The sequence below is a fragment of the Paralichthys olivaceus genome, chromosome 22 (assembly GCF_024713975.1).
Source record: "Paralichthys olivaceus isolate ysfri-2021 chromosome 22, ASM2471397v2, whole genome shotgun sequence".
Taxonomy (NCBI): domain Eukaryota; kingdom Metazoa; phylum Chordata; class Actinopteri; order Pleuronectiformes; family Paralichthyidae; genus Paralichthys; species Paralichthys olivaceus.
This window is the reverse complement of record NC_091114.1, coordinates 10,706,151-10,726,407: the sequence shown is the minus strand read 5'-3', so window position 1 is coordinate 10,726,407 and position 20,257 is coordinate 10,706,151. Positions and strand designations below refer to the sequence as shown.

General features: G+C 40.0%; 1 protein-coding gene across 11 annotated transcripts in view; it reads left to right on the top strand.

The window, feature by feature from the left end:
- Nucleotides 1-20,257, top strand: part of LOC109634699 (glucosidase 2 subunit beta-like) — a 169,574-nt gene that overhangs the window by 76,758 nt on the left and 72,559 nt on the right. For all 11 annotated transcript variants that reach the window (XR_011239897.1, XR_011239898.1, XR_011239894.1 and 8 more), the window contains 3 exons: nt 83-152; nt 2,415-2,504; nt 17,648-17,719. Coding sequence is in view for 2 of the 11 variants with exons in the window: in XM_020095387.2 (XP_019950946.1) it covers nt 83-152; nt 2,415-2,504; nt 17,648-17,719 (232 nt within the window). In the remaining 9 variants the exon portion in view is untranslated. The remainder of the gene's footprint in view (nt 1-82; nt 153-2,414; nt 2,505-17,647; nt 17,720-20,257) is intronic.

Genomic DNA, 20,257 nt, shown 5'->3' with positions numbered 1-20,257 from the left:
GACTCCACTGTTTGGCAACACACAACTGCCCAGATGCCACATCTCCGCATCGTTAATTTGTCTGACCTTTTGTTTTGTCTAGCTGCAAATTGGGAGGCTACCAATCTGAAGAAAGTGGAAGAAGCCTATGATACAGTCAACATGGAAATAAGGTAAGTGAGCGATAACAGAGAAATAACAGCAGAGGTTAGCTTTCATTGTCATGTATCTGTTGCTAAATCCTCACTTTCTGCGGCCGGCGTTTGTTTCGCACATTGCTATTATGAGCAGGATAGCATGGTATGTAACCGGGCCTTAAAATAGACTCCATCCGTCTGTGCTAATGTAGAGAGGAAAGCTGCACTGTAATGGATTTGCACTGTGTGATACACAAGGCTAATTTTAACAAAGAAAAAAAATGCAATTGAGTGCCTACTGTGCTCTGGTGGATAGGCCTGTGATTCATAGACTGTCTGCCTGTAATCTATTAAAGCCTCTCTGGCATTTTTAAAGACGGTATTGGCAAAAATAACACTTATTGTTTGATATATTCATTGACAAAATGTCCTTGTGTCATTTAAACTAAGCTGCAGAGTTTCCTTAAATACTGTATCAAGACATTTAATTATATTGAGTGTAACAGTGTCTGCCAACTTGTCTTTACTTGTCTGCCAAGTCAATTTCCCCATTCATTTTGACAATGGACATTTTGGAAAAGAAGAGTTCAGAGACAATCTCTAAGATGAATAGTGACCATAAAACATTTGATTCTGAGCAAAACATATCAGGTAGAAGGTACAAAAATGTGTACATTATTATTATTATTTTTTTTAACTTCCAGAGCACTTTTGAATTTAACCTTGTTGTTAATATAATGTTGCAAATTATTTTGTAGTTTGTGTCTTGTATGTGTTTATATAGTGTAGAATAAACTAGTGTAGTAGTGTAACATTAGTGTCGTGAAACATTTGTGCTCTACTAATTAGAGATGTTGCTATTACACCTGAGGATTGTGGGTAGTGTATTACTACTTCTTGGCACTTCTTGGAAATTTTTTTTTTTCTTAAAACGCAATTGATATCATTCGGACTTGTAGCTTCAGGAGCATATAACAACGTAGCTTATGCTAAGTTAAGCTTGGATGGTTACACATTTCTGGCTGAATCTTAAAAAAAGAAAATTGGGATTTTTACTGTTGAGCTCTATATCATTCTTTACCGACTGACATCACAGCATACAGTCACACTCCGACATGCTTACAACAGCTGAAGTGGGGATAAAACCCTGAGCAGTTTTGGGTGAGAATTCCTGTGACATACTTTCACTCCCTCACGAATGTTTCCACAGAGCTGATAAGTAGCTACAGTGGCCCTTAGGCCCGCAAACTGTTCATTACAGTGGGGAGCAAGGAGAGCCATCCACAGAGATGGCAGTTAACGAAAGGTCAAGAATTTCCCCCCTGAACAAATGCCAGCATGAGGGGGGGAAAGAGGGAAAAAGATCTGGCATGACTTCAGTTGCTCTATTTCTTCATTGTCCACCTTGCTCAGATTGCTCCTGGTCAAATTACTCACAATCATTTATGCGTGTTGGAGAACTAGATATGTTTTTGTCTTCCCTCATGCTCTCCTCAGGCCAAGTCTTTTATCAGTATGTATATATTAGTTGGCTAGCATTTGTGTCTTCATACCTTTAGGATCTTATTCCTTTCATCTGCTGCAAAGGGAATTTTCCAGAAAAATTGACTCCCCGCACGAGTGTTATGACCCCTGCCCCTCTGAGAATCACATGCACACACAGTTACGCAACTTGCATTTCTTTTCTGACCCCAAATCCTCCCCCTGCGCTGCCCTACCTTATCAACCTCAAGCGAAACAATCACCCTCCCTAAACATTTGTTAACCCCATTAGCAGTTTGGCGTTATGAATATGGAAATAAGGGCCTGCGTGCCGTTAAGAGATGGGGCTCGGTATCCTTATTTGCGATTAGCGAAGAAAAGCAGCCCTCACCAGCTCAGATAATTGGAGATGCTGAATAGAAATGAGCTTTAAAGGGCCACCTCATCAACACACTATCCAAGAAGTCAGTCGCTGAAAGTATTAAGGAAAATGAAGCTACATCGTCAGCACAGTTAGGAGTCATCCAGGGGTTATTAAAGCCGCTTGTCTGAGATTTACACAAACTGGCCCACATCCAGTTCATTTAAAAACAATTGTCTCTGTCACGGAAAAGAGCATTTGTGTTGTTGTACTGCAAATTTTCTTTTTACTAAAACCCTTACATACGTTCAATTTAGGCCTATTTTTGTCAAAGTCAAATTATTAGCTTAAAACTATTCTGTATACCACTGTTACGTTTTCTGCTGCAGATGTTTATATCAAAGTCAGTAAAATTCCAAAAACTGGAATCTAATACATTTATTTTTTTTCTACAGTGATCTCCAGAAGAAGCTGGCCATAGACTATGGAACAGATTGGGAGTTTCTGTTTTTGAACAGCCAGTGTTACAAGCTGAGAGTATATGAGTAAGTACTTACGTCATTTCCATTATATATAGACTTATTTGCTGATTTATATATTTATCTGGCAGTAATGCAGAAAATAGTTCTGACATTGTTCTGTGGTTGCGTTCAGAAATTCATGATAATAATAAAAACCACTCACAGACAGAAAGATACATTTTCATGGTTTTGACAATTAATTGTTGGAATCGTTTTTTAAGTTATATGATATGTGCTCTGAATAATGGAAATCATGGAAACCAATTACTTGCACAATACCCTTGCTCAGCAGGTACCCATAAAACTCACTGGATAGAAAAGTAAAATGCTTTTAAAGATCAGAAACTCTTCTATTAACTAGAGGCTGGAATCCATCTTATTTTGCGCAACTGAACCATCTCAGTTAAGATCCACCATTTAAAGTTGATAATTTGTGAGCTCCAAGTCGCCCTGGAGAAGCCAAGCAGCTAAATCAACTAAATTTAATCAACAGAATGAGCTTCTTTTACTCTCTCCCGATGCATCCCTATGGCCCCTGCTGGGGAAGAATCTGTTCTCCTCAGGATTGCTTGCCAGCTGGAGCTTTAGAAGCCTGTGGGTGGTTGCAGTTTGGAAAGAAAATTATCTGAGATCTGCTCTGAGATCTGCACTGCAAATACATTTTTCAGACATCCTTGGAATCAGTGGTTTTCCCATGCCCTAACACACCAGTGTGGTTTGTTTGCTTACTTTGCCATTTAGAAATATGAAAAGGAGAGTTGCAGTTGTTGTTCTTAAACTGGAAAAATCTGTTTCTTTTTTATGTGGACAGTATGAGATAAGAACACTGCACATTGGGTGCAAGACACTTTAATGCTGTGATGTAGGCCTTTTGTGATATTGGTACGGTTGCAGAGACACAATTGGAGGAGAATCATACAAATTAAGGATTTAGATGTGTAGACTGAAGATTAAATTTCAAATATCCCTGTTTTCTGGAAAAAAAAAAACATTCTGTAGTCTTAACCTTATTGGAAGCTTGTTGTGCATCTAGTAGTGATGCTACGGTACTATTATTTTGAGTGTTAATGTTACGTTCTTATATTTAGCTTATGTTTAGCCTCAACATGTTCTGATTAGTACTTGCAGCTTGGTCCAGCTATTTTTTGGAATTTAGTAAATTTAGTGGTTTTGGGATTTAGTGTTTTCTTCAGAAAACCCTTTATTTGAGTAAGTGTTACATGAGCTCATTGGTTAGTTGTGACTCTTAGTCTTTTTTCTATTGTAACATTACAAGGGAAACAATGTAGGAAAATAAAAACAATAAAGCACAAAGCTTGTTGCAACTTTCAAATGTACATTTTAACCCCATTTACGTCTTCCTGTACAAAAATCAGCCAGAGATCAACTCAAGTTACTTTAGCTTCATAAGTATTTCGGCCATAAATGGCTGTAGCAGAGGCTGTGATGTGAAATAAATAAATAAGATTCTTGTAGGTTTAATCCCATTCTTATAAACTGTATCAAGTTGGTTTATTTCTCTCAATCTCTCACTCTCAGCCTTTTGCACAGAAACCTTTACTGAGCTCTTTTACCTTTCTTTCCCTGGCCTATTGGCATCATACACTCCATGTTATTTTTTATCCTTCAAATCACTGAAGAGCACAATATCCAATAGTGTCAACTCAGTTGAAGGTCCTTTGACCTAACAGCACCCTCTCAGCAATGTACCAGTCCCCCTCCCTTTCCCCCCTTTATTCTTGCTGTTCGCTTGAACCATGATCCTGAAAAGAGTTGACATTGACAGACACATAAACCAGTGGCTCTCTATAGCACTCCCTCCCATGGCCTCGAGTAGCAAACTAGCAGAGCTACAGTTCCTCTCCAGTAATGGAACAGAAGCACACGCCTCTCTCTCCTGCTTCTTCATCATCGTTTGAAACCACCGTACCTCCGCCCTCCCCTGTTGAGATCTCTCACGTTTGATTAAATTGCCCCCTTTTTTTTTCTCCCTGAGTGTCGGCCAATATTTGAAAAAATGCCGGGAGCCATAAAAGTTTCCTGGGTTGCCTATGTTTAATATAACTAATAGCTGTGCATTATTTAAATGAATGGAATTCAACTGGTGCTGGTGTGGGGCCTGGCAGAGAGAAGATTTCAAATTAAACCAGTTGAGGATCATTTGGTGAGACTGACATGTGTATAGCAGCTTGGTTTATTAGACTGCCTTAATGGAGCAAGGAAATAGAAATAGCTGATTGCTTTTCAGGAGATGCACAGGAACACGGGACTCAGTCCTGTTTAGTCGTATATACTTCAGGCCAAACTTGTTAAACTTGAAAATGCGTTTCATTCCATCCAGGGGTTTTCAGCTGAGATTTCCTTATTTTGCCTTAGTGACGGAGAATTATCTTCTCTGCGGCCCTTTGTCGAGTTATTTCCTTGCATGTGTCTTGCCTCATGATGGCGTGAATCCCTTTTGAGAGCTGGGGCTTGAAGCTGTCTCTTGTTTGTCCAAGGAAAAATATAATTACTTTGATTTCAAACTGGAGGAAACAGCCTTTTGCTGCTCAACAGTTTCAAGTGGAAAGATAAACGTGAAGATTAGAACGTAAACGCTGTGCAGTAGCTCTCTCCACACTGACCTCTCTAAAGGCTATAAACAACATGAATAAAAGCTCAAAGTGCAGGGTTGTTTTCAGTGCACTATCATTTATTGACATGGCTTTTTTTACATTACATCACACTGACGCTCACCTCAAAAATGCACCCATCAAATATCCATGTATTTCCCCTGAAATGGTCTTTAGGGTGCTGGTGCATGGGCTCTTATCACAAGTCGGGAATTTAAAACGCAGGCTCCTGCCAGTGAATCAGGAATAAGCTTGGCAATTCAGTCAACACAGCCTGGCACAGCATGAAGGAAGACACCCTATAATGAGTTCTCAGAGGCGGAGTCCCTACCTACAGCAGAGTCTAATATTCCTCCTGTGGATTTGTTGACACTCCTCAAAGCAACTTAAATCGAAGGGCCGTGATTTATGCAAGACTGTCAGGTCAGATTGACTCAGCCTCCGCTCTCGTGTCATTAGAAAGTACAGCACTTCAGTGAGTCATGCCCGCCACTGTGGTTCAGCTCTGACAGAGAAGAGAGAAGGATAACGCAGCACAAGTGACACTTCCGACTGTCTGCAGAACATCACATGGCCTTAACAGTGCACTGGGTCTTCTAGGGAAGAAAGAGACTCCATCAGGATAGCCTAGAGGGAGCTGTTTCAAATTGGATATAAACCAAGGCGGGTGGTGTCGAGTCCTCGATATGTCTGTTGACTGCCGTGAGAGCAACATGGAAATGAAGAGCCGTATACATGGGAGATATCATAACAGCTGTGCCATAAATAATATCTTGTTGCAAATAAGAGCTGACGAGACCATTGAAATCTCGACTGTAAGTCATTTGCTGTGTGTGGAGGGCAAGTGTTCGTCAGAAATGGAAACATTTCAGTGAACCTCTCGCTGTAAATAAGGTAAATAAGAGCATCTGACATGCCAGGAAATTAAAAAGTGTTATTCAAAGAGGGAAATTAACTTTCAATGCTAATATAATTTAACAGTCATTTGCTTTACCCAGCGTCAACATAAAGGTATTTTGCTATTGGAAATTGATGTAATGCCAAAAGGCAAAGGAGACAAACAGCTAACAATGTACAAATGCACACAAATGAAATGAAAACCTTGTTAGCCTTGGTTTATCAAAGGCACAGTAAGGCTGAAGTCTGGTTAACCGTAGTAATTGGACTTTTGCTAAAATAAGTGGTGGTGCTTTGGTAGATGCTTATGCAGGGCCGTGCCTCAGAGCATGAGCACTTTGTCACAGCCAGTAGCTTTCAAATTATGATAGATGTGGCACAGACACTGTTGTTAAATTAAAGCATGAAATTTAACATTGCTCTTAATGAGCTGCTCGTGCATTTAATTAACTTCAAAAGGTCACATTTGCTAATTTGTCAATAACAGAGGGGGCAGAACGATGACATGAATTGGCTTTAAAACATTCTGCATTTTGTCGTGTCAAGGAAAATCTGATCTTGTTCAAAAAGCGAAGCTGGCAATATTCTATATATTATTATCATTAAATCCAATGTAAAGACCAAAACCAACTTGTCGGTCCATCTCAATATTCTCTGACATTGTGACATTCTCATTTTATCTTAAAATAGATATTTTTCATAAACAGAATATCTGTGGCACAGAGGAAGAAACTATATCCGGCATTGAGTACACAGATAATACCTGCTAGTAGAATCACTTATATTTAAAAAGTCCCCTTTAACATCCTTTTAAAACTCATTTTATATTATCATGAATAATTATTTTACTTACTAAAGAAAGACATTTTAATACATGAATATTTATATGATATTTTTCCCCTATTGGTCACGCTTCAAAAAGGCCTCTTCCTACAATTCCAATAATGTACCCTGTTGCGTTTTTTCTTTCTGATATACCCTTATTTAGCTTATTCTATTCTGCATTTGGTCTGGAAAAGATGGGGTCCTCCTTATGTTTTTTTTTGAATCGCTGCCTTCCTCATCTAATTGTGATTCAACAAAGCCATTGGCTGTCAAGATGCTGGTTCCTTCCTGTAAGCAACTGAAGTCTTGGGGACTGTGCCCAGTCATCAGCAGGGGTGACCATCTGAAGTAGCAGGAGTTTTTCCGTTGGCCCGGTAGACCAGTGGGCTGGCAGTGAGTGCACGTGTGCCTGGTGGGGTCATAAAACCATCATATCTCATCAGTCTCTGTTATCCTGCCAACCTCACAGCCAGAGAAATGGGCAGAGTATCTGTGTGTTGGTTGAGCTGAAACACAACTTTTCATATCTTGTTTAGAGCAGCTTGTCACCGCACACCGTGACTTCCTGTGTCTTAGTCAGAATGAGGTGATTTAGAGCCAAGTTCATCATCTTTATTTTTGTCGTTGGTGTCCTACTTTGTGAGTATTATGGCAGCTTAAGATTTCGATTGCATGCTGTTGCACGGTCATTGTGCTTTAGTCGAAGAGTACATCACTTTCCAAAACACCAAACCAAGCCACCAGAACATGAGCTGCAATCTTAATTTCCGCTGCATGGAGGAAACCATGAACGTACAGTGGAGTCTGCATGTGTTATACTTGCCTGGGTCAGCTGGGCCCAGCAGACAGGTACCTACGACAGTGACGACTAAAGGTTTTTTATCTAGACTCTTTGTTTGTGTGCTCCTGACAGTTTACATAAGCAAATACAAACTATCCAATGAGCTCTCAGACTCCTGCTGTCACCATGTGTGGTGCTGCTGTAGAAAGCAAGCTGTCATTGTGCAAAAGACTCAATAACTATACCTGCAAAATGTAACTGCTCTTTCCCTGAACTTGGAGCGCTGCAGCCCTGAAAATGATGAGTGTAATTTACATTAGAAATATTATGAGAATATTTTATGATGCAACTGGAGAAAATAAGGTTTGAATGTCACCACAAATTTAGAATTTACAGACATGAGTTTCTTCCTGTTTGCTTGTTATCTATAATGATGAAACCAAACTTAACCATATTTTTGATTAACTCTGAAGCAGCTGGTCTACTCTGTAAATAGGCCCATACAGTTGAGAGTATTAGCTTAGCCCTACCACCTTTTTCCCAGAAACAATGTTTGAATTTGAAGCAGATATTGCTCAAACTTTAACGTCTGTGGAGTCGCCACAAGGGTGAATGGAGGATGTAAGAAAAGCACAAATGTTGTCCTGTTAGTGTGGCTTGGCCTGAAATTTTCTGTCTGAACCCTAAACGAAATTATCCAGATTTTGAAAAGAAAGTTATCCACTACTGACTAAAGCCCTGGTTTTCAGAATTCAAGTTGGTAACAAAAAAATATGGGGGTGCCCCTAATATGCTTTATTCTACCTGCATCCTTACTGTTGTTTTATTAATTACGTGAATGGTGAAAGCTGCACCTGCGCCCTGTTGTTATTTTAGCGTGTCTCTTGAAAGCTGCCTTCATTGTGTCTCTTGTGAGCAGAGTTTTCACAGTGATTTTCAAAAGTCTCAAAGCCTCTGATTGTTGGTTCAGCTCTTCTGTTTTCACTCTTAATGTGGGAACTCTAATTATCACCTTAAGTTATGCTGTTGATTTCCTAACACTTTTATCGGTTTTCTTTACACCCTTTGAGTTTGAAAAGTGTAAAATATTATTTTAAGCCAGCTTTCTTCACACCTACGTTAGCTCCTTTACATTTTAGCTATATATTGTTCTCATCACGTTATAGGAAAAGTCCCTTTAGGATAGAGTTAAGTCTGCTGATAATTTCTCTGTCATGTCCATCACATTGTAGATTGTCTGAAAAGTTTATTGCATCTTTTGAGTCATGTAGCAGTTACTCAGAAAACTAATGTCGAAGTAGATATTAACTTGACAATACCATCTCATTTCACTCTCTTGTTAATCCCTTTTGATATGGGAGATTAATCTAACCCCACGTTACAAATATAAAATACTTTAAAGGATTCCACTATTCACTTCAATGCATTTTCAGAAGATTTTAAAGACCCATACGGAGCAGCTGCCGCCTTAGCTCCTATCAAATATTCCACATGCCTCAGCCTTCACCTATTTTGAGGAGAGAATAGCAGCAATAATAATGTAATATCTTGAGAGATGGCAGGGATAATGTAGCTTTCAATGATCTGCCAGAGGCTCATTGCCCTTAGTGATGGCTTTTAAAGCTAAATTGGCTTCAAGTTTGCTTTGTTTTGTTTCCCATTTTTTGCATATAAATGGAGAGAGAAGCTTTCTCTTTTCTGTGTTGTTGTTGTTGTTTTCTTTATCCCTGGGTACTTTATGTGGGAAAGAAGTCTCCGCTGCACGAGCACCATCTCTCTATCTGTTGTTTCACAGAAGCGAAGAATGATGAGATAAGAAATGAAAAAAAAATATATATTTATATCAACCGTGCATGTGCATTGACTCTTTGCTTTGCATTAAGAATTTCAAGGGCAGAAATATGATGAGCTGTCAAGAAAGTAAACTTCAATCAGATTTGTAGTAAAAACACTGTGCAGCATTTGGTTCAGACTTGAATTTGTGGGTTGCCATGTGGAAAGTGAGGGTAAAGTCAGAAATTGTTTCTTGAACTGGCTCTGTGAGTATGAACTGATACTGGATCTGTGGGCTGGAAATGCAATGACCCAACCTCACAGGGATCGTGATGGAATTTTAAATAGCCCACTTAATATTAGTTATACCACTGGAATCTGATTCCGTAATTGCACTAGTGGCCTGATGAGCTGACTATTCAAATTTTATGAGCACTAAAAAGTTAAGGTCTAATCACGGCTGAACTTTTATACTTTTACTGTCGGAGAAAGATCCAGACGCTGCAGAACTTTTCCACCATAAAGACATAAATACAAGTACCTCGCACCCACCTTCATCTCCTATAGTTTCTCTTATATTGATGCACCCCTGAAAGATGATCCAGTTCTCTAAACGCACATTTATTCTTAGCACGCATAGATGCTCCTCTAATTTTCTGCATTTATATTGATTCACTGTAGAAGAAAAAAACATTGTTGCAGCTTAACAATAAACTGGCGAGACAGCAGCGAAATCAGGAAGAGAAAAAGCAACAGGCACAATGAAATACTGTTTTGTAACATATCCAGCTCTGCATTTTTGCAAGTTAGAAAAGTCACCTCATCAGCACTTATCCAAGTTTAGTCCAGGGAATGTCTTTTTCCAGGTGCCCCTTTCATTCTTATCCACCTTGTTAAAAGGAGGTACACCATGTGCGGGGCAGGTTTCACTGTGAGGGCTATAATCCAGCGGATAGCTGTTTGGTGGTTCTGTAGGTACTTTATTTAACACTAGCTGTTTTCAGCCATGGGAAAAGCCAGAGAATTGTGTCAGGACTTTTTTCCCGAGTTTGACTCTCACATACACTATATGGACAAAAGTATTGGGACACCCCTCACTTGTATGTTGAAGGTGTAGGTGTCCCAATACCTTTGTCAATATAGTGAATGAAGAACACAGCAGGAGATTGACAGGGTCAGATGCATTCACAGCAACAGGAAAATCTCTGTGTTGTAGAAATCGCATATTTTGTTTTGAGCACATTGACACCAGTGTTATCTTCAAAAGCTCTCGAACCCCGGTGACATCTTTATCTGTCTCCAACCTGAGATATTTGTGCGCTCCCAGTTTTACGTTAATTGTGTGTCATTGACATGTCATCAACACACACACTGGACATTTTATTGCTGTATTCTCACACAATTTCACCCGGGTGTTGATGTGGATGTTTGCATGCTCATATACAGCCGCTCTATAAAATTCAAGGAGCTATTGGTTATAACAAGCAGCTATATTGAGATACACAGAAGAGGCGCAGCTGTGTGATAACCAGCTCTAACCTGTCGGTAGAGTGCAGTCGCAGCTGTAAACCACACTTAAGCAAGGTGTCGAGTTAAAGCTTAAATCTGGATCTGCTGATTAAAGAGCTGCTAGACAAGCACGCTGCTTTTACTAATGAATCAGATGTTAAACACACACACACACACACACACACACACACACACACACACACACACATTAGATGTCTCCCACTATCAAGATGTGTGATTCTGTCTTAACAGTCAATAATGATTCTAAAATAATTTTTCACAGCAACTCTGGATAGTCATGAAAAGCTTCTAGTTACTTCAGGGCTACTGGATGTTCACAGTGAATAAATATACTAGTGGCATGCTGTGACTTTTACAAACACACACACACACACCCTGCTCCAACGAATCACAATCTCAATGTGTGATTCAGCTGTTTACTACACAAACTTCACTAAAACATACTGTGTTGTGATTTTGTGCTGCATCTTGCTGCGCTCCGCCTGAACAGCTTCACTGTTCTCCGGTCCCTCCTCACTGAAGGATTAAGAATGATTGCTTTGAACTGACAGTACACATGTCTAATTTGCAGTGTGGTGGAAAAAATCGAAAGACTCACTTCTATGGTAATCTTCAAAATGTTTACCACTCACTGACAATGATGCACTGAAGTGACGATGCAAAACCCTTTAACGTCCTGACACGATAAACTGCCTCAAACTTTTGAAGCTCAGTGCGGAGAGAACCCTGTACCCTGATCAGCAGAGACGAGAAAAGATCGATACGATAACAACAAAGTAGAAGAGAATGAAAAGACGGTAAATTCAAGAAATATTAAACATGCATCTGGTGTAATTGAGTCCAGACATGCAAAGATATCTTGTATATGTGAGGTGGACCAGCTATAGTTGACAGCAATTAATGTTGATGGACAAGATTATATGGGGGCAGTTTTGTTTGCCATGGCACATGAGAGCAGTTAGTGCAGAGGAACTTGTGTTCTTCTGTTTTCTGCTTGTCCAGCCCCCGACTGATTTGAATTGAATTTAAATTCTATTTAATTAGGATCATATTTGTGAATATTTCTGCCTCTAGTGAAACGTCTTTTGTTTTTCTGTAAATGTGACTGTTATGAGCATTTGGTTGTAAACACCTTGTGCATTGCATGCGAAAGGTACTAAAGCAATTAAATTTTCTATTATTTTTATCTCACACAATTACTCGGCTCAAATGAAAGCAAGGTTTTGTTTTTCTTGTTTTTGTGACACTTTTTTTCTATGGTTTATTTCAGCCAGACCTTGTCTGCCCTATTTTCAAACCTGAATACAATATTATCTTGCTTCACATGTTACCTACATTCAGTCCAAATGTAGGTTAGGTTAATTGTTGTTTTCCTTTCTTATTTAAAGACGGTAAAATATTATAAATCTTTAAAAATTGTAAACAACACAATATTTTGACAAAGATATTGGAGACGACTGCAAACCTGTTATGCATTGTTGACTATATTGTTGAATTGCTTCTGCTAGATGTGTGACCCGAGGTTGCGCTGCCACGCCGTCAAGATAAAGTGTTGCTTTTCTATAAAGTTATGAAAGTTATTATTAAAGTGCTACTAAAGAGTTAACCGCGTCACTGCATATTTCTGAGGCACCTTTGACCTCTGACATGCCTGCCGAGTCTACCCAGTATTACATGTAAACCAATTAGCTAGTGTTGACGTTGCTGGAGTTTGCAGTGTCACCCTCAGTGAACTCCACCCACGCCGTCACATAACAGTCTAGTGGGAGAAGGGCTTAATTGCTCCCTCTCTCTCTCCGTCTCCCTCTCTTGACTCAATCTCAGTCGATTTACGAATAAATTTGCTTATCCTGCGTGAATACTATTTTGGCATTTTTGTCAGAGTCGTAAATAACGACGAATTGTTAAAGATGAGCTCTGCTCTAAGACAAGGGGCCTTATTTTCATGTGGTTGGTGATTGTCCTGATCTGTAATTACTGCAATCACCGACATAACTGAGTTTTGAGAATGTAAATATGTCGCTAAAAATAGATTATCCATAATTCTCATCTTAAAGTGTACAAAGCCCTGAAAACACCTTATTTTATAACTCCCATTTTGTGTGTATAAGCAGGAGGTATATATTTAAATGTGTTTTAATTAGAAACTTTTACTCAATGTGTTTTTCACTTCTTCTTGGGAAGCAACAGTTCATGACAATTAATTATATGTAATTATATGTATTTAAGGGGTTAAACATGGTCACTGATTATATTTACTGTAAGTATTTGTAAAAACGCCTCCTCTTCATGACATGACAAGACAGCATGATTGAAAGGTCATTACGTTCTAACTAAAACATGCTTTGTTCACGTTTAAGAATAAATATGATTACAACTTTGCTGTGTTATTAGACATTCAGTATCTCTTGATGCACTTCTCATGTCACAGAAAGTAGTTATATATGTTCACAAATATGTTAGTAATAAAATAAAGATAACTTTGAACTTTAGACACCTTTGTCCATGGTGAATCAGCCAGAAGTATGCCACCCCCTTTTGTAGCACCCCTCAACCATTTCTGTATTCTTACTCCTCCATCCTCTCTTCTCAGACTGATAGCTCCAGCATGACCACCTGCTTGGTTGTTTGGGGTCAGGACGATGTCTGGTCTGAGGGTGGTCTCTGCATTCTCTTCAGGGAACCCATGTTTTCAAGGGTCCACCCTCATCTGCTGTACTGTTCCATAAAGGCCTTCTTGGGCTTTACCTTCAGTATACTGTCTTTAATCTGACCTCCCACTCATGCAAGGTTTATGTTTGTGTATTAAATTAAATTCCTTGTATTAAACTAAAAGTGTAGTAAACGTATATTCCTGCTCCAGATACATCAGCAGTGAACTAAGCCTGCAGTCCAATCCAGTGAAGCAAGAAACACTGCCTGAGGGGCTAAGTGGTTGCATCTAAGATATTTAGTCTCTAACTGTGTACCTTCCGGCTCCAGAACACGTGCCAAAGATTGACACAGTGCTACCAACTTATTATGGCTATTGTCAGAGCTGCAGTGTGGAGTTCACGAAACAAAATGGAAAAATCACTTTTTTGAATTTCTGCTCACCAGTCTTCTAGTAATTCTCAAATGTTTAATCATTGACCCAGCAGGTTTTATCTCGTTATTTTCTTTCTTATCCGGTGTATCTGCTGTCCTCCGTCATATCTGCGGCCTGTTCAGTTGGTGATTCATTCGCACAGCATCACTATCAGTGCTGTATTATTCACTCCCACTCTTTTGCGCGCTTCTATCCCTCTTTCATCGCCTTTCTTCGGACTTTTTCTTTGTTTTCTTACCTTTATATTTACACCACTGTCAGTCCTTTCTCCTCCAAATCTTTGTCCTTGTCGTTCTCAGTGGATATTTCCCCCATCTTGTCACAGCATAATCATCTGCTAAGGACATTTTGTGTAAATGCACTGGTCTGCCCTTGCGGCCGTGTCCTAATTATGTAACACGGGCAGCAGAATCGTAAAGGTCTGTATCAGAGAAAGAAAAGCTAATCAACCTGAACCTCTGCATTTCCAGTCTCTCCTAACTTTTTTTTTAACCCCTTGCGACATTTTCAGTTTGGCCTTGGCTGCTTTTGTTTTCTCACAGACTGCCATGAGGCAAGCACCCAAGGTCAGATCACAGTGCCCCTGCACACAAATAGCTTTTTGTGTGCATGTGTGTGCGTGTGTGCGTGTGTGTGCGTGCGTGCGTGCGTGCGTGCGTGTGCAGGGCTGGAGTGTCAACAAAAGTGGGCAGGGATGGATGGTTTTGCCTCGAGTGTAAGAGGGTGATAGAGAGGGGGAGAACGGTGCAGACATACAGGGGTTCTTCATTATGGGACCCAGTTGATTGCTTTTTCACTGTGTTACCCCCTTTTCCTTCCCCCTTTCCTCTGCTCAGTATACCTCTGTCTTTCAGGTTCCATCTGTTTCTGGGCTCAGATTGGGACGTTTGTTGTTGCTGCACCTTCAAGCGTAACTAATCTAGTGTCTTATATAACAAACAATGACGGACGTGTCCAAAGGGAATTCTAATTTTTTTGGCCATTTGTTTAGAATGGGACGCCGTTTGGCTAATATCACATTGTGTTGTCGATTGTGCTTTTAATGTTGAGACATTGTTGTACATGCTAAAATTTAGGATGAAAACAGTGTTTCAGTTTCTATTTCAAACACCATGCAGCATTGGTAGGTTCTTTCAGGTCTTTCATGTGTGGGTGTCCTGCTAACTTGTCATATAACTCCGAAGCTGAACGAAGGTGTCAAGGCCAGCTGTGAATAAACCTTTAACTAACTCTTAGCGCTTCTTCAGAGAAGAAATAGACTCCACAGCCGAGCTAGCAGCCCTGTCAGGCTGTACTTAGGCACAGTGTTGGTTTGTTGATGGAGATGGATGAAAGGTCATGGGATCTCTAACATATTTACAAATCATCCTGAGGGGAGCATTAGGGCCTGCATCAAAAATTCAAGGCGATCCATTTAATAGTTGGTGAGGTATTTTAGTCTTGATTAAGTGGTGGGCTAACCCTACTGACTGGTAGGAACCTCGCAAAGGATTCTCATAGCAGACGTATCAGGTGAGAAAAAGCACAGGTTTAAATTCCATTTAGCTGCTTTAGTTTCAGGGTCCTCTCCAATGTTAAGACCAGATTAAGACACTGCTATGTAAACACAGTTTTCTGATGACCATATCCAGAATAAGGTAAAACTTAGAATAAGCAATAATACAATTAAGGCATGTGGAGTATTCTGACCATAGTCTCATTACCTGGACAATTTTACGACATCAACATACAACTGCTTGACATGAGGTTAAAAATGTAGTCAGGCATAATGTTACGTCATAATCAGACTATGCTCTGTAGCAACTCATTATAATCAAAGTGTATTATTTAGAATAATGTCAACAGTCGGAATATTGCTGTCCGTGTAAACATAGTCTCTGTCAAACTGTCATGTCTTATTGTGACCCTTGAATAGAACGGTGCCATTGCTAATGTTATTTGTAATACCAGGGCTTTTCCTACTATGACAAGTCAAACTGTCTGCTGTGAAGAAGGCCTGTAGTCTTAGTCACAGTGAGACACATTCAATCCAACTCCTGCTCCTCTACTGCTTACTCTGCAGTCAAAAGAGATGCTTCTGTTATTATTTCCCCCCCTACCCTATATTTGGCAAATGGGGGAAGGGGCATCCTCGTTGAAAACATGCAGACGGTTAATGCCTAAATGAAAGTCTTTGAGATGAGAGGCATTTTAATACGATCCGCAAACAAGGCCATGAGCAAACAAAGTCAGTCATCCAGTCGCTTGGTTCTCTTTCACTGTCCCCCGTTCTCAGCTTTTCTTCATCATTTTCTTTTATCTTGCTTTTCGCTGATACAGCTTTTGATCTCCCCACCCCCCCCAAATTCCCCAACCCACGTCGATTCACTCTACAGCCATTTCATTCGCTCCACCCTGCACTTTCTCGCCCGGTCTCTTTCTCTCCCTCGTTGTGGTTGTCTGGGCATCCTCTGCTCTTTTATAGCAGTCAGTGTAATGGTGCAAATGTCAAGGAAAAAGCCCGGCTGCCTTTTCCACCTGTCGCTTTCACCACAAAGGCCTTTGATCAGTTTGTTACCAGAGCTAGTGATCGTGCCTCTACACTCCAGCACTATATCCCCAGCAAGTACATTAGTGATGGTCTCTGCTAATTGCTTACTCCTCTGTGCTCCTCTTCGCCTTGGTTGAGGAGCTGTGGGTGGCCTGGTAACTGGTAGATCTTTGTCAATCTTCTGTTCCGATGAGTAGCTACTGAGGCTGAAGTCTCACTGTTCAGTAATTCTGCAACACCATGCTCTGGGACTTATGTATCCACTATACTCTGCTTGTCTGCAATGCAAGTTTAGTTTTTATAATATAATTATAATTACAATTATAAAAATGGTTCTGTAAACCTGTGTGCAGATTTTTGGCAGTTTTGAGGAGCAAAAAACACACAGATTGTGAAGTTATTCCAATAGTTGTTCCTTAAAACATCCACAAACAAAGCGACACTCAAAATTCACACAGATTTCAGTTCTGATTGGGTCCCCACCAACTCCTGAGGGAATTATATCTAGCGGCTCCACTATGCTAACCACCTAGCTGCTAGATTTGTCTGTACGTTGTTTGGTATTGGGGCAGAAAGCAGACATCCAGATTCAAGTGATCTTTACAAGAGCAGCGAGAACTAACTTAAAAATATAGTGCAGGCTGTCAAACTAAAACAAAAAGCTAAAAAGCACTGAAAGAGAGGCTCTGTTAATTCTGTGACACATTTCACATTGCATCAAATCTGTTTAATCGAAAAGTAATGCATAGAGCAGCTTTAATGTAAATGCATAGCATAACATTTTAATATAGGATCTACTTAATTGTGTTATTAAAGAATTAACAGTAAGATATGTACTGAGCTGGACATTTTACAATTAAAAAACTGACAGTGTTCCCTAGTGGGGAATTAAACTGTTTCTTAATTAGTCAAACATCTTTGACATTTATCTAGTTAAATTTTTACATACTTTCCAGCTGAAAAATACTCCAATTAAATTGTTCTATGATAAACCTGAACTAAAAACTATACATTTGGGCAGTCTGATGTAGTCATGTGTTTGTTTCAAAGATCAGGAAAACAATCCAAAGGAAAAAAGGAATAGTGTTGTTTTTTTTTCATTGTTGGCATTTCTTCTTTTCCCCTCTGCAGGTACACTTACACCCTGTGCCCATTCAATCAAGTCACACAAGAGAACACTGCAGGAACAGAGGTCTCATTAGGGTAAGTACCTCAATCACCTCCTCCTTTGTCTCCACAAATAAAATCTACAACAATGACCAGCCAGACAGTGGAAAAATACGAAAGGCATTAACCAGGACTGGATGTTAACAGTATAACGTTTCAGGGATGTTTGTTACCAAAGAACTGAATACAGTGTGTTCTGTGTTGCAGAAAACATTTTCACTTTTGATATAAAGCTGCAAAAACTGTTTTCCTAAAGCAGCTTTATGTTCTCGGTCTCTCTCGTCACCTAATAAAGCCAGAAAACATTCTTCATATCTTATTTACACCACAGATAAATTTGCTCAAAAACATTCTTCATTTACTGAATAGACACGAAACAATTCCCACCGCTGCCCTCCCGTGAAAGCTCTTTAATCATTGTTACAGTGCTCATGTGAAGTTACCCTAAAACCAATATTTGCGCTATTGATTTTTTTTTATTGTTATTCAATCTCTGTTAGGCTTCATATGACCTTTGATCAATCGCTAACAGATGTCTATTATAGTTTTAATACCTTCTGATCAATGACAAACAGGTGGTGAGTTTCATATACTGCTGGGGTTATATTTCCTCAGCCCCAAAGGGTTTCAATTTCATCTCAAGGATTATGCTCTGGCCTTTTACCATCCCCGTGGGATTGACTGTGTCGACTGATGGACATTGGTGTGTATCAAAATGCCTGTGTGATATGAGAAATTCCATAGAAATGCACCCTTAGATGTCACAAGACGTGCTCATGTGTTGTCATTCCTTCGTTCCCGGGAGTGTCCGTATACTGATTGGATGTGATGTTGCTCAAAGGGAAACACAACCTTCATTGTAACAGTAACTTTCTTGGTCAAATATGTCATCTTGATTCTTATTTTTCAGACTTGATTGAGTTCGGGTTGTCATTTAGTTGATGAGCATTACTCCCCCCCCACGTCTCTTTGTAATATCTCTGTCAAACAGACATAAGAAAAAAAACGTATATATCACACTGTTTTCCTTGTTTTTCATTTCTTTGAGTTTTGATTTGAGGTGATAATTACGGGATGTCGCCTCACTGTCCTGTCCCACTCTCTCATTAGCCTTAACCGTCAGCCATCCGACACTTTTATAGGGTGCAATTATGGAAACGCAATTTCATCGACATTGACACCCTCCCTGAAAAAAAGCTTTTATCATCCGCTGCAGCTCCACCCTAAAGAGGATGACTCACTTTTGGAGCTGCTTCGGTTGTGGCGGTCACATATAAGCTAATAACTTGTTTTGCGAACAGACAATTTAAAAGCCCAAATGACCACAGAAAATTTCAACATCAAGTGTCAAAACATTTTGAGTCCTTCAAGATGCAATGCCATTAGGCTTTACTTTTCTAATGGCGGCTGTAGTGAGACGTTAAATATAATTCATTTGCCATTATCCCTCCCTGCGTTTATAGATTTCCTTTCAGATGGCAAATGAATTGGAAATCTAAAGCAGGCCTGTGTTGTCTTTTTTGCACTGCCACCTCCCACACTACCCACTCGCTTTTGGAGCGGAAAGTGCGATGCTTCACCATGTTTTTAGCGCAGGAAAAGAGGGACAACAGAATGCTAACTGTGAGTAATGTGACCCCGGAGCTTCTGTGTGCCTGTCACTCATGATGGTATGGAAGGGCAGAGGGACCAAACGCAACCAGTGGTCAAACACGTCTCCAACTCATGTGAGTCGGTCGCTCTGTTTGAAACATTATCGCTGCCAAATGAGACTCGAGGGAAAGATAATCTCAAATATGTATTTATATTTACAGCATTTTATGACGGACGTCAAGGAATATAAGAGACAGGCATCATCTCCTTCCCTCCCGTAGATAGAATAGTTTTGTTAGAGTAATGCTAGTTTGATTCTTTACTTGTTTTATCACTTGCAAGTGTCAAGTCAGGCGGTGCGGCACTATATGATGGACTATACTGTTTCCAGAGAGTGTACGTGGAATGGTTTTGGGGAAGGAGGGGTAGGGGAGGTACATGAATCATAGCTCACACGCTGGGAATAAAGTTCATTTTTTATCCAGACAGACCATCAGTCAGCCCTCGCAGGATATGGCTGGGCCTCCTGATATCAATCTGCATGGAGGCATCCTCCTTCTCCCCAGAGGGGTTGAGGTGGGTGAGGGGGAGTGCTTTGATTTAAACGGCAGCATTTATCACACCTGCTCCAGCTTCCTAAAGGACAACCATGTGAGCAAGAGAGAAAAAAGGGTGGGGTGGGGGAGTAGAGAAGGAGAAACAGCATTAACATGTGTGGCCTGTCAATGAAAGTGTGAAGCTGGAACTGTGACTATCAGGGCAATGACATCGCTAATGCTCCCTTGTACCATTTGCTCTAATTTGTATTAGTTATGTTACGTTTCTGCTGTGTTAAATGGATGGTGTTGCTGCTGAATTCTGATTATGGCTCATGGCCACCACTCAGTTTGTGAAGTGCGTCAAGGCTCATAAAAGTTGAAATTGTTCCCTGAGCCCTAACCTTCCTTCATGCTTGGTTTTGCAGCATAGTTGGCACTAGAC